This window comes from Nannospalax galili, unplaced genomic scaffold, assembly GCF_000622305.1.
Source record: "Nannospalax galili isolate Female #2095 unplaced genomic scaffold, S.galili_v1.0 scaffold763, whole genome shotgun sequence".
NCBI lineage: Eukaryota > Metazoa > Chordata > Mammalia > Rodentia > Spalacidae > Nannospalax > Nannospalax galili.
In genome coordinates, this window is record NW_008349451.1 from 262,438 (window position 1) to 277,245 (window position 14,808).

General features: G+C 41.1%; 1 protein-coding gene across 1 annotated transcript in view; it reads left to right on the top strand.

The window, feature by feature from the left end:
• Plac8 (placenta associated 8) overlaps positions 1-13,186 on the top strand; it is a 16,318-nt gene extending 3,132 nt beyond the window's left edge. The window contains exons 2-4 of the mRNA XM_008846851.3: positions 8,770-8,907; positions 11,245-11,369; positions 12,819-13,186. Coding sequence (XP_008845073.1) covers positions 8,799-8,907; positions 11,245-11,369; positions 12,819-12,923 — 339 coding nt within the window. The 5' untranslated portion in view covers positions 8,770-8,798 and the 3' untranslated portion in view covers positions 12,924-13,186. The remainder of the gene's footprint in view (positions 1-8,769; positions 8,908-11,244; positions 11,370-12,818) is intronic.
• The last annotated feature ends 1,622 nt before the right edge of the window (positions 13,187-14,808 follow it).

The following is a 14,808-nucleotide window of genomic DNA, read 5'->3' on the forward strand; positions in this document are numbered from 1 at the left end:
AGTGGGGGTCAGGGTATGCCAGGGCATGTCTAAGCATGTCTAAAGCAGCAGCCAAGCATTTTACAGAAGCTAAAAGAGCAATTAGTGGGGGTCTGGAGAGATTGGGGGTAGTGGGTGAATGAAGAGGGTCTCAGGGTCCTACACCATTAGATATTATAGTTTAAAGAGTTGATTTCAAAGACAAACAACATTTCTGTTTAGCTTATGTGTCCCAGGTTGCTAGGACACATTTTCTTCTTTCCTGCTAATGAGTTGTATTTCTACAAGGTCTCCCTATAGCCTCAGCTGGCCTGCAACTCACTCTGTAGACCATGCTGGCCTTGATCTCACAGAGATCTTCCTGCTTCTGCCTACTAAGTGCTGGGATTAAAGAAATGTACCATCATGCCCCACTTATTTTTTATTTTTTAACTCCTGGGGAAAAATAGTAAATTGTAGACTAAAATCTGACAGCATGGATGAAACTGAGTCAAAGCAGCCAGACTTAGAAGAGCATCTGCTACATGTTCCATTCAGATGAGTTCAGGAACTGGCAGAGTGATCTCTGGTGACTGAGTTCCCAGTGACTGTTCTCTGATGGGCATTGCTGCAGAGGGGGCAGAAGGAAGTTGTTTAGGAGGTGGAAAATATTGTATGACTTGGATCTGCATGGTAGAGATATATAGTTACATACATATAGATAAAAATTTCCCAAGTGTCCTGAGTGGGGCAGTTACTTGAACTGTCCTGAGTGTGACATCCAGAGTGTGTCACTGCTTCTTGGGAGAGCTTAGGACAGGCGCATATGGAACAGAAGAGATTCTCCACATGACTGATTGGTTGCAATATGTATTTATCACACAGTTAAGCATAACAATACACATCAACACAAACACTCAAAGGGAAACCCGGTTCTCTACAATTCAGAGTCCCAAAGTCTCAAGGGAATACCTTCCAGAGGTTAGTCCTTCCAGTACTCCGTGTGGAGTCACTCAGCGTCCACCGTGATCACTGCAGTCTCCCTGCTGGAGCTGTCAATTCGCAGGCTCTGATCACGTCTGGTGGTGGCCAGCTCTCTCCAATCCAACAGAATTTCGGCCTGGCCTTGGGCAGAATTTCGGTCTCTCGGGCGATGCATCAGGGATGAGGCCCACAGAGTCAGCGTTTCGTGTAGCCAAGCATCTATGAAGTCCTCGAGCTGTCAGTTTTTGTATGTTCCTTTTTGGCTGGAGTCCTTCTGACTTACGTCAGTAACTTCAGCTGTTTCTTGAGATATGGCTTCTCCCATAGGATTACTTATCTATCACAAGCTACTTAGTTTCAACTACTTAGTTTCCACTCTCAAGCTACTTAGTTTCAAGCTACTTAGTTTCAAGTTCAAGCTACTTAGTTTCGACTCTCAGGTTTACCCATCTGCTCCACACAGTTTCACATAGTTTCTGTGTGAAGTGATAAGTGAGCCTGGGAAGCCGAGAAGTTCCTAGTTTCTAGTTTCATTTCAAAGTCACTCTTAATATCCATCTTAATTTATTCCTAATTTCCTAATACATTCAGTATAGTGTATTAATACACCTAGTCATAAAATGACCTCCACCTTTTGGAAGCACCTCTACTTCCTGGTTCCTTTTCCAAACTATCCAATTGCAGCCTAAATTCTCTAAGTATTTCTAAGCACCCTCTTACTGAGACACTCTAGTTCCACATAGTGTGCCTTTTCCCTTGAGCAAGTAATACTAAATCTATTTATTTAACTACCAGTACAACTTCTTTAGTAGGGCTTTGGTTTTCAGTTATTGTTGTTTGTTTTTGTTGTTTTGTGTATTTTTAGTTTACACAGTCTCCCTATATAGCTCAGGCAGACCTTGGACTCACAACCCTCCTGCCTCAGTTGCCAGAGGGCTGGGATTACACATGGTATACTACTCCTTCTGGCTCAGGTAAACCTTTTTTGTTTTTATGAAACACGGTCTCATGCAGTCAGGGAAGCCTCCAACTTACTATGTGGCCAAAGATGGCCTCAAACTTCTGATCCTCCTGCCTCTACTTCCAAAGTGCTAACATTTCAGTCTTAGGCAATATGCAATATTGGGAATGGAACCCAAGGCTTCTTGCGTGCTAAGCATACTCTATCAACCGAGTTACATCCCCAGCCCTCAGGCAGACTCATGATGGGCTATGGCTGAGCAGCATGGATAGTCTCTTCTGTGTTCAGGAATCAGTTCAGGATCCCACATTGTATTTGGTCATCAGGTCTTTTTGGTCTCCTCAATCTGGAACATTTCTTCAATGTGTACTTACTTAATCTTTCATGACCTTTGGAGAGTACTGGCCCAACTGTCTGATACTTTATGATTGAATTCTGATTATGAATTTCTATCAGGATAACATAGAAGTTGATGCTGTGTTCTTAAATCATAATAGATCATTGATGTTGATATGACCTATTACTGGAAATGCTAATTTGATCACTTCGTTGTTTGCCAAGTTTCTCCACTGTAAGTTGATTCCATTCCTCTTTTATAGTAGTATTTTGTGGAGAGATACTTTGAGACCATGTATAGATCTTGTTTCTCAATATACTCTCAAAGCTTACTAATTTAAATATCCATATATTAGAAAATCAAAACATTGTCTCTCTCTATCATATGTACCTCAGCAATCCACACAGATTTTTGTGGCCTCAAAAGATATGAGGATTTTTTTTTTCCCCACCAGCAAGCAAACCATCAGCTCTGCAGGATGCATCAACTCTATCTTCTAATTCAACACTGAGACTGTCTACTTGGAGATAGTGTCAGATCTCCCACATTGAGAGCTCATTGTCCCTGTGCTTCTTATTGTCTGGCTATACATCAGACAAGTTTTACTTCACCTCCTCAGGCTTCACTTACTATAACAGCTCAAAGAACTCAGGGAAATGCTTATTGGTTTACTAGAAAGTCTGTTATTAAGGATATGGATGAAAAGATGTACATGACAGTCTATGTGAGAAGGGAAAGGGAGCTTCCATTTCCCCCTTGAGGCTGTCTCTGTTCCATGATCTAGAAACTTTTCAAACTCTGTCCTTTAGGACAGAGATGTCACTTCATGGCCATAGTAGTTCATAGACTAGATTTAAAAAAAGAAAAGAAAACAAAACAGTACACCCTGTCTGCTCAGATTCTTCAGCATTCCTTCCTCACAGGTCAAATCTTCAAGGGAATATCAGTGGTTGTCTATCAATGTAGATAATAAAATGCCTTTATGGTGAGCTCTAAGACAGAAAGGTGAGGAAGATTGGTTTCTTGGACTTGGGAAAGAGAAATTCTAGTTTTTATGGCTTCTTTTGAGGAGGGAGTTACAAGACAGGAGCCATAAATGAAAACTAAAAAATACCTATCATAATATCAAAGATTTCTATCCCTCAGTCTTGCTTATAGCAGTTGCTACTGTGGTGTATACCAAATGGTGGTCTTATATTTCTGTTATTCCTTCTACACTCACCAACTAGAATTCTACCATAAAAAAGTATCATCTGAGCTGGAGAAATGACTCAGCAGTTAAGAGCACTGGCTGCTCTTACAGAGGACCTGGATTCAATTCCCAGGACCCACATGGTGGCTAACAGCTGACAGTAACTCCAGTTCTAGGGGTTTTGAGGTCCTCTTCTGGCCTCCTTGGGCATTGCATGCACATGGTGTACTTACACACATGTAGGCAAAACATTCATACACATACAATAAAAACACCTGGCAAAACAAATAAAATTTTAAGTACCATCCTTTCCCATTTTAAAATTTATTTTTATTAGTTATATATGTAAGATGTATAATATAGATAGATATTTTACTCTGAGTTATACCCTAATAATAGCTTTACTTTTTGCTGAAATTCTCCTAGATTTGGCCATTGGTAGGGCTATCAAGTTGCCCCAAAGTCTTTTCTTTTTTTTTTAACCTCATGTGTCAGTGGTTCCTTTAATCAGAGGTTCTTTTGAACTAACTTCTAATCTGCTCTGAGGCCTCTTTTCTTTCTGAGACAATATATTCCAGACTCATCTTAGACATTCTCTTCCCCAGTCCTGGAATCAGCCAATTTTCTAATGATCTCCTGGTCTCTTTTTTAAATGGCATTTGGTAATCAAAATTTAGGCACAAGGTGTGCTTACTGATACAGGGTTTTGTCACTTCTAGGTCCTCTGTGGATGTAGTTGAGAAGTATTTATACTTATGCATCCATCGATCTCTACATACGCATTTATATGTGTGCATATAACATAAACTAGTATTTGCCTCATTGGCTTCCTGAGTTCTCACTCTTGCCATATTTATTTGGAAATTTGTTTTAGTTTTTTCAGACACGATCTTGCTACATTGGTCATGTTGGTCTAGAACTCCTGGGCTCAAGTGATCTTCCTGCTTCAGCCTCCCAAGTACCTGGGACTACAGGCATGTGCCACCTGGCTTGTTTTACCTAGTTATTGCTCATCTTTGGGTCCACAACATGTGTGTTCAGAAGCCTCATGTGGACCTGCTGGAGTCCAGCTCCAGCTGAGTCCGGACCCTGAAGGGGTGAAGGTAACTAAGGCGGAAATGACTATACCAGAAACCACAGTTGCAGTTCTAGTAGAGGCTGTTGACTGACCTGCTTGGGAGAGGTCAGCCCAAATATCTTCTTTCTTTCTTTCTCCTGAAAAAGAAGCCTTCTACAACCTTTATTTATAATTAGAAAGCTTACAATAGCGGTAAAGCATCAGACCATAAATCAAACCACGAGTTTGCACAATATTTCTCAGTGTACAATATTTTTCAATAATCACAGTAAAAGGAAAGTACAAATTTCAATGATTAACCTTTTCTTAACATAGCCAAGCAATGTCTTCACTGTTTTCTTTATAGCCTCGCAGTTTCTATTTTACCATAGAAGTATAAGACAGCCTGTTCCCATTTGCCCTTTAATTCTTTGAATTTAATATTTACAGGTAGGCGTGTATATTTGAGAAAATTATTTGTCTCATGGGAACGGGAACAACCAACTCTTTTTATTTACTGTCTAACCAATATTCCAATTTACCTTTTTCCTCTCCCTTTTGCTGTTTCTTCCTGAATGTTTTATATTCTTTGAGTCATATGATTGTTTTCTCTATTTGAATATCCTTTATTATTTTTTTGCCATTTATCTTTAAGGGCTTTTTGAATCGCTTTTAGTCTTTGTAAAAGAATAGGCAGTTTTTCTTCAGAGGTCATGCACCACCAGATTTTTACCGACTTAGCTAATCTTTCTATCCAAGGAGTTTCCCTAAGCCAAGTAGTTTTTCCTGATACCAAACTTCAGTCTCAATAGTTCCTCATTCAGGGTTAAAATCATAAACTCCTGTAAAAGGCGTTTAGGGTTAAAGTCATAAATTCCTGTAGAAGGCAGCAGGGCATCTATTGCATGCTATCTTTTCCTTTTGGGGGAAACCAAGCCTCATTATTAATCACAAATGCAGGTCCAAACGGGGTCATAGGTGTAGGAGGAAGTCGTCTATCTTTTTACTTTCATTTTGTTTTAGTAACATGATAATTCTGCTAAAGGCAGAGATTTCCCCGGTTTAGTTTCCCATTCCATCATCAGAGTTGCTTATCAGAATACTTAAAGAAGAGAAGGTTATATAACTTAGAAAAACCAGGAGTAACTGGGGAAGGGATGTCCACCAAAAGAGCAGAGGTCATCGGCCTTCGGCTGGAACTTCGTCAAACAGCACTCTTGCCAAGAACCATGGAACTCTTTTGGCCATCGGCTTTCGGCTGGAACTTTGTCAAACAGCACTCTTACCAAGAACCATGGAACTCTTGGAGCCACCATGGACCTCACCATTTACCCTTTCCATGCTAGCCTAGTCACAGTCAAGTACTCAACAGATTACTTCCTGAGTGTCACAAAGCTACTCTCAGATAGGGAACTTGCCCACAAGCAAGTCCATACCTCTCCTCTCTCCTGACTGCTCAGACCAAACCAGTGCTGAGGCTCAGCCCCCAGGGTCTTACCCACGTTAGGCAAGCATTCTACCACTAAATAGACCTTCCCAGACCACTCAGGTTTTCATTTTTGTTTGACAAGTATGAATTTTCTCTTTTGTTTTGACAGAGTTTAAGCATCTTTTTATATGTTTAAGCATTATTTTCATTTTTCTTTTGTAAATTATCTGACTCTATGTTTTCATCCTTTTCCTAACGTTGGGGCTTTTGAATCTGTCTTGCTTCAGATTTTTTAACATTCCCAATGTCAAATTTTGTACTCTTTGTACCTATGTTTGCTTTACCAAATCTTTATAAATTACACAGTGTTGGCATACCACACTCAGTAATGGAAAGACAAATGCCTAGCGTTATTTACTGATAGTGATGGTGTTCAACAGATACACGTAAGGAAAAGAACATTTTAAGCACACCCCTCCCCCTTTTTTTTTCAAGACAGAGTCTTGCTATGTAGCCCTGGCTGGCCTGGAACTCACTATATGGACCAGCCTATCCTCAAACTCACAGAGGTCCTCCTGCTTCTGCCTCCCAAATGGTGAGGTTAAAGGAATGTTTGGATTAAAGACATGTACTACCATGCCTGGTCTGCCTCTTCTTTTTAAAATTAAATCCATTTTACTCTTCTCTGGAATAACCCAATATAGTTTGCACATGACTGTTTGCTAGGATCCAGGGCACCAGGGGATCTGATTCAGACATGTTTAAAGCATCCTTGAACATGCACTTCCTGCCACATGGAGAAATACTTGAACATTTCCTAGTTTCTAAGATTATTCTTGGTTTCATATACTGCTCTCTTTTTTGTTCAAGGAAACTACTAAACTAGTAGGTATTGCAAGTGACGAAATCTAGGGAGAAAAAATGGTGACTGGAGAAATAAAAAGTACTAAGATGAAAAGAATGGAGCCGATCTGCCTATTTTTAAGTGTTCTGCACAGACAGGGAAGAATGTAGGCGAACAGGTGGTGTGCTCACATTGTTGAAGTATCTAGAGAGCATATGTTTTTAAGTTTTAGTGTTTTCCTTTTGTTCCTTTTTTTAAAAAAAAAATTTTATTTACCACCTCTATGTGTATGAGTGTACTGCCTGCCTGCATGTGAGTGCACCCATGTCGTGCAATGCCTCAGAGGTCAGAAGAGGGCCTCAGATTCCCCTGGAACTGGAGTCAAGGACAGTTCGTAGCCACCATGCGGGTGCTGGAAATCAAACCCGGGTCCTCTGCAAGAGCAGTCAGTGCTCTCAACCTCTGAGCCATCTCTGTTCTTTTTAAAATATGTACTAAATTCTGAAATGGGAACACCTCAGCATCTCACACAATGAGTGCTTAATTTAACAAGATGTTTTAAAAACCTACTGTGAACCTAACATTAAATTTGATGCTAAAGAAAACGGAAACAGAGGAGGCTAGGGAGGAGATGCAGGAGGTAAGAGCACTTGTGCACAAACATGAGGACTTCAGGTTGATCCCCAGCACCCACATAAAAAGCCAGGCTTGGCAGTGCACACCTGCAATGTTAGCACTGTGAGTGGAGACAGGAGGGATGGCTGGGCCTTGCTGGCCAGGTTCAGTGAGAGAGCCTTCTCAAGAGAATAAGGTGGAGAGTGATGGAGCAGGACACCTGGCCTCCACAGGAACATGCACATGCACAAACACTGTATATACACTGCACACAGAGATACACACACACACACACACACACACACACACACATACACACACACTTCTTTGATAGGAGAAGAGGTTTTCTGTTTTCCAAGAGGTCTTCAGTGGCAAGTGTCATGGGTGTTAATGCCAACTTCCTTTGTATTTGTCTGGTTTCTTTTATTATTTACTACACTTGTCTGCAAACTATACTTAATACTCTCTAGTCTTTTTGGTTGTGAGCCTGAGCCTTTATCTGCTGCACCAGCTCTCTAGTCCAACTTAATACTCTCAATGAGTGTATGAGGTAAGTAGCTTAGTCACCATTCCATTTTACAGGTGAATACATGGAAATGTAAGTGACTGGTTAAACAACTCATCTCTGACTCCAAACCCAAGTCACTTTCCTGCACCTCATATCGCCTTTCATGATGGAGAGAAATTAGGAGTAGCCTAAAGAAATATACTTTATAAAGACTTTGCTGGGCTGTCTGGTGGCACATGCCTATAATTCCATCATTTAAAAGATTGAGGCTGGAGGATCATGAGCCTAAAGTCAGCCTGGGCTACAAAGGAGACCCTGTCTCAAGTAAACAAACAAACAAAAACAAAACAGGAAAGTCCTGTTGGGCAGAATATGTGTGGCAAGGGACTATTAGGCAACACTGACAAAGGAATGTAGGTCCTAGTAAATCTGAAGTGATGTCAGCTTGGATGCAGGAGAAGAGTGTCCATCTAAACCAAGTTCAAAATAAACAAGAGTCTCATAAATGATTAAGAAGGAGAAAGTGAATGTCAATAAAAGGCTTTAGAGAAGGCTGCTTTCCACAGTTTGCTACTTCTGACCACTGTCATAAGCCAGTCACTTATTTCCCATCTCTTATGGATAGCAGGTAACTATCTAAAAATAGTACATGAATAACCTTACTCCATCCCTTTCTCCCAGAAGAAGCACCTGTTCACCTTATCAGTTCAGTGAATCCCTTTCCCCTGTGGCATCTATTCCCAGAGAGGTAGGGACAGAAATGCTCTTAAAGACCAGCAAGCAGTTTAATCTAAATGCTTGCCCAGCCGTCAGAGTACACTGCCTCTAATGAGCACCTTTCCGGAGCATCTCCAGGCTACAAATGCAAACTTTTTCCTTTTCAGACCACAGCATTTGAGACCCTGCATTGAAGATGGCTCAGGCACCAACAGTCATTGTGACTCAACCTGGATTTGTTCGTGCACCCCAAAATTCCAATTGGCAGACAGGCATGTGTGATTGCTTCAGTGACTGCGGAGTCTGTAAGTGTTGGGGAAAGTGTCCCCCATCATTGATATAATGTCCAAATCCTCCCCAGATTCCTCCCTTTTGTATGGTAGAAGTTTCTAACTTATTACAGACTCTTGCATATCCAGCAATGGTTCAATCAATGACAAAAAAGACAATGCTCTCTGCTGATTATAGCTAATTCTTCCCTGGCCCATCAAAGAATTGTATTACCTCTAAAATAAGCTCTAGAGTTATGATAACAGTGAGAGAGCTAACTGATTCTAAAAACGAGCAAGCCTGACCTAATAATTATAAATAAATTATGCATGAATGAAGCATTTCAAGCTTAACTAGATATTTTTTAAACAAGAAGACTGTTCTCGATTATAAATAAACTGAAATCATTATTTTATAGTTACACGGTATCCAGGACACAGGATACAGTTTTCAGACTTGGTTTCAGAGAATCATTTTAGTTTATACAATTAAGTTTCCCTGCATGTCTGAGAATAAAAAATTCTGAAGGCAGTTAGTTAGCTTGTCATTGGAAATAATATCTCTGACTCTCCCTGTTCTCCCTCAGTGAATCTCTATAAGTAGGATCCCGCTAAGATCTAAGTGAACTTGGAAGAAAGAAAGTTTAGAAGTGAAATGGGGTGGCAAAGGGGACCGGGGGCTTTGTGTCCAGCACAACCAGGAACACAATGTTAGCCCATTTTTAAACAAGGAAAGAAAATACACTGGCTTTAATATTCAATGAAATGGAACTTGAACTGAATCAAGTTAATAATTGCATCAGGAAGTTCTCTGTCTTAAATGGTAGCTGGGGCTGACGACGTACATGTCTCAAGATATTTCAGTTTGGCATCTGCAATTCAAAGTGATAATGGAGACTATAACAGAGACAAGCATTTAATCCTCCTGCCCCTAGTTGTTACTTAATTATTTGAATGTACAGTTGCTTCAAATACAGAAGTCCTGAGGTAGTCTGCATTGCTTCATGGAAGATTTTTTTTTTTTTAACTTTTTTTGAGTCAGGGTCTCCCTATAGCCCCAGCTGGCCTGGAATTCGCTATGTAGATCAGGCTGACCTTGATCTCACAGAGATCCTCCTGCTTATGCTTCCTGAGTGCTAGGATTAAAAGTGTGTCCCACCACACCCAACTTGGCAGATTTTTTAAAAAATATAGTATTTTTATTAATTGACAATGTCATGCATACAATGTCTTTTGATCATATTCACCCCCTGCATATTTCCTTTAAATATAGATGACCAAATAATTCTCCCCTTATAAAATACTTGTGGCTTTGATGACACAATGTGAGCACCCCTAATTAGTCATCATCTGACCCCCTTGTATTAGTCAGGGTTCTCCAAAGAAACAGAATGGGTAGAATGAATATATATGTATAGAGATTTATCAGCTTAGCTCACAGGATAGAGTCCAAGTAGTCCAACAATGGCTGCATCACACTGGAGAGGCTGAGAATCCGTAGTCGCTCAGTACACAAGGCTGGATGTCTCTGTAGTCCCAATCTGGCACTGAAGGTCTGACAAATTCCAAAAGATCAGCTAGTCTTCAGTCTACAGCAGCAAAATGAACTCACCAACGAGAGAGAAGGCAAGCAGCAAGAAGCCAGGCATTCTCCTCTGCCCTGGCCTTTTATATGGGCTGCCACCAGAAGGTAACACCCACATTTAGGGTGTGTCTTCCAGCTTCAGATGATCCAATCAAGATCTCTCTCATTTCAGTTAATCCCAGATCCAGTCAAATTGACACCCAGGATTAGCCATCACACCCCTAGACTATATCATCCCAGCTTCACCCCCATCTTATCCCAGGACTCCAGCCACAGTGAATGGCTGTGACAAGTTATCTCAAAGAGACTTTATTTCCTGTAAATTTTTTATTTTAGTCTGCTTTTAACATTTCTAACCATCCTCCAATATTTAGCTCAAGCAGTACCTCCTACTCAGGGCCTTGTAGGCTCCACTCTGACCCTGGGGCATCCCAGGCTGGTTTCCACTGGGCATCCTTTCCTGTCATGTCCCTAGGGGACTTCAGCTGGGGGCATGGTTGGTACTGAATGTTATACCTGGAACATGACTAGGTTTCAGTAATTGACGAATGAGTGGAGGATGGCACTGCTGCAAAAGGAATGACATACTTTCCAAGCGAGATCGCGATCGCTCGTGAGAAGCCTTGGGGGTGAAGGAAGTGACCAAGCCCCTCTGAAACAGTGACGATGGACTGGGTAGAAGGGTATGGGCAAAGGCTCGTGATGTGACAGCTGTCTGCAGCTGAATTCACACTCGGCGTGGTGGGAGCAGACTAGAGTAACTGGGGGCCTCTGTTTCATGCATCCAGGTATCTGCGGCACATTCTGCTTTATGTGCCTTGGGTGTCAGGTGGCAGCTGACATGAACGAATGCTGTTTGTGTGGAACATCTGTCGCAATGAGGACTCTCTACCGAACCCGATACGGCATTCCCGTGAGTCTCTTACCTTCCTCTATTTTTCCAATATGCGACCACATTCATAGTGGTTGCTGTAGCATGTCTGCCATTTGATGGTATTCACACTCAGCATTTGATTGGTCTCTGGTGCGACTTGGGATGCCGTATCCCTGTATCCTGAGGCAAGCATCCAGTGCAGCTCCGGCGATGCTTAGGCCAGCTTTGGTGGCTCCGTATCTTCCCGCCGCTGGCCTGAGCTCTGGGTTCATGTGGTGTTCGGTGGGTGGAGTAGGAGGTGGCTGCATCAGGTTGTTTGGCTCCTGCTTTCTTCATCATTGGAATTCCAGCTGCTTTGTATTTTCCCCAAACTGCTCAAATTTTCTAGCCTATTAATCGTCACCGGTACCCATTTTCTAATGCAACATTTTTTTTAAGGTACTAAAGCCCTGAAGCAAATTGTTTTTTAAATGATCTAATTTTTCAGTTTGTTCCCAAACCTCCTTCTCTAGCTTGTCCTTCCCCAGAGCACATTTGTGGCGTTTCCTTTGAATCTTCAAATCACAGCCTTGAATTGCGCTTCTCTGGGGGTCTTTCCTGCCACTTCGACCACAAAGGCAGGCTTTGGTTCTGTGGTCTTCCCTGGCTCCCAACCTCACTCCTCCTCAGTCCATACCGATCTACATACCTTTGCCTAATTCTGTATCTAATATTTACATCAGGATCCTTAACACTGCTTTATTCAATTTCAAAGTCACATTATATACATGATTATATTTCCTGTCCAACTTTGTTTTTCTGGGTATTGATAACTATTGGGTTTTTCCTCCATTTACTTATGTGTACTTTAGTCCCAAGCTCTTTTCCACTTTCCTAAATCTCTTCCCAACATATTCAACACGTTAGATAGCATCATTTTCTTTTTGATGCAACTGCTTTCTGATCTTTTGAATTATTTGCTTTGAGTAAGTAGCTTTCTGACAGTGAGCAGGTATAGGGGAAAAGAGTTGAGATTTTTACTTTCTGAATCTCCTTATTCTAGTCTTAGACTTGGTAGTTTGACTGACTTGTCTTACATTCCCAGAATTATAAAGTACAGGAAAGCATGGTGTGTCATAAGAGGCAAGTGATACATGGAAAAGTCAGTTACCATTTCCTAAATGAATCCATTTAAACTGAATCTCCGGCTAATGAGGTAGCTCAATCAGTAAAGGCACTTGCAGCTAAGACTGACAACCTGAGCTTAATCCCCAGGCCCCACATGATGGAAGGAGAGAACTGACTCCTGCAAGTTGCTTTTTGACTTCCATGTACATGCCCATGTGCACAAACACACAAAACAAAATGTAAAAACAAATAAATAAATAAAAATAAACTGAATACAAAGAATCAGGGCCTTTGGTTCACTTGAAGGTGCCTGAAAACCCGCAAGCCTTAATCACAAGCAGGTGCACTGTGCATTTACGTATCTTCCATATCTTCCCACAGGGGTCTATTTGTGATGACTACATGGCCACCGCCTGCTGCCCTGTTTGCTCTCTGTGCCAAATCAAGAGAGATATCAACAGGAGAAGAGCCATGAATGCTTTCTAAAGAGCCTGATGATGAATCAGTTTGGAGCTTGAGAAACAGAATTAAAGGCTGGATCATTTATTCATTGCTTGGAATGAAATGCAGGAATAGCAATTCCTTAAGTCTCTCAAAGGGCTATCTTATTATAATACAAGATTCATTTAGATTTCTTCTAGAAAGAAAATAGTTCTGTGTTTTTTTAAACCATATTTTAGTAAATAATGGTAAATTTTCTATGATGTAAAAGATACCAATACTGTAAAATAAAAAGAGCTTTAAAGTCAGGTATGTTGTGTATGCCTACAATCCCAGAACTCAAGAGGCAAAAGCCGAAGAATTACCCTTAAAGTCAGCCTAGTTTACAAAGTAAGTTCCAGGTCAATTATGGTGACACAGCAAGATCTTGTCTTAAAAAAAAAAAAAAAAAAGGGGGGGGGGCTAGGGAGAAGGTTCAGCAGTTAAGAACTGTGGCATGGCTGATGGTGGGTACTGGGAACCAAACCATGGTAGCTAACAACTCTCTGGAACTCCAGTTTCAGGGGATCTGACACCCTTTTCTGGCTTTTGTGGGCATTGCAAGACACAGATGCACTTACATACATGCAGGCAAAATACTCATGCATATAAAATAAAAATAAATTTAAAATTTTTAATTATTAAAAAACAAGAGGCTGAGGAGATGGCTTCATGGGTAAAGTACTTGCTGTGCAAATAGGAGGATCTGAGTTTGGATTCCCAGAACCCACACAGAAGCTAGGAACCGTGGCTCACGCCTATAACCCTAGCACCGAAAAGCAGAGATGAACGAGTCCCTGGGGCCCACCGGCTAACCAGTCTAGTGAAGTGGCAAACTTCCAGTTCAATAAGAGATCCTATTCCAAGAAGGAAGATGAAGAAGTGATCAAGGAACAACATCCCAGGGTCAACCTCTGGCGTCTTTCGTGGCCAAGCGTACCTGCACACTCACATGCACACACACAAAGTTTTTAGAAACTGAAAAAAAAAAAAAGAAGTTGAAGATATGCTTTCTGCTAAGACAACTTGATGACACTGGTAAATAATCATAAGATGAGAATTTTATGATAATATAAATATTGAAAGGCAAGTGCTACAGAGTCTGTAACATGTAGATTATTTGTGGTATAAAATATAGTTACCTCTTCAGAGGGGGAAATGTTAGAGTAGCCAAAAGCCCCATAAAAATAAATAAATAAATAAATCAAAGAAGAAAAAATAAAAAAGGAAGACTGAACATGGGACAGGGGGACAAGTGCACCGCCATGGTCTATGCTCCAGGTTCCTGCCCTTTGCTTCCCTTGATGATGGACTGTGAGCTGTAAGCCAAATAAACCCTTTCCTCTCCGCCCCCCCAAATATATATATTTAGTAAGATGGTGGTTTAACAGGTAAGTCCTGGTGGAAAGATACAGCTATGGCAGAAGGCCAAATCAGAAACATCAAGCAATCAGCTGTGCCAGGAGGGCACAGATGTCCTTGGACATCATACTAGACTGATGGCCTCCCCAGCAAAACCAGTCTTGTTTGGCAAGCATGTACAAATACCAATACATGCAAGTATATTTCTTGATGGAACAACTAAAAGCACGTACATACTGATATAAATGTTTATAGAAACTTATTTTTAAAAATATATTTATTATTTTAATTTTATGTGTATGAGTATATCACCTGTATGTATGTATGTACACCCATGTTGTGCAATGCTGGTGGAGGTCAGAAGAGCTCATCGGATCCCCTGGAACTGGAGTTACAGACGGTTGTAAGCTGCCCAACATGGGGGCTTGGAACTAAAGTCAGGTCCTCTGTAAAAGCAGCCAGTGTGATTAACCATTGAGCTGTCTCTCTCCAGCCCCTGGAAACTTATACATGTGTCCTGCTCATCTGG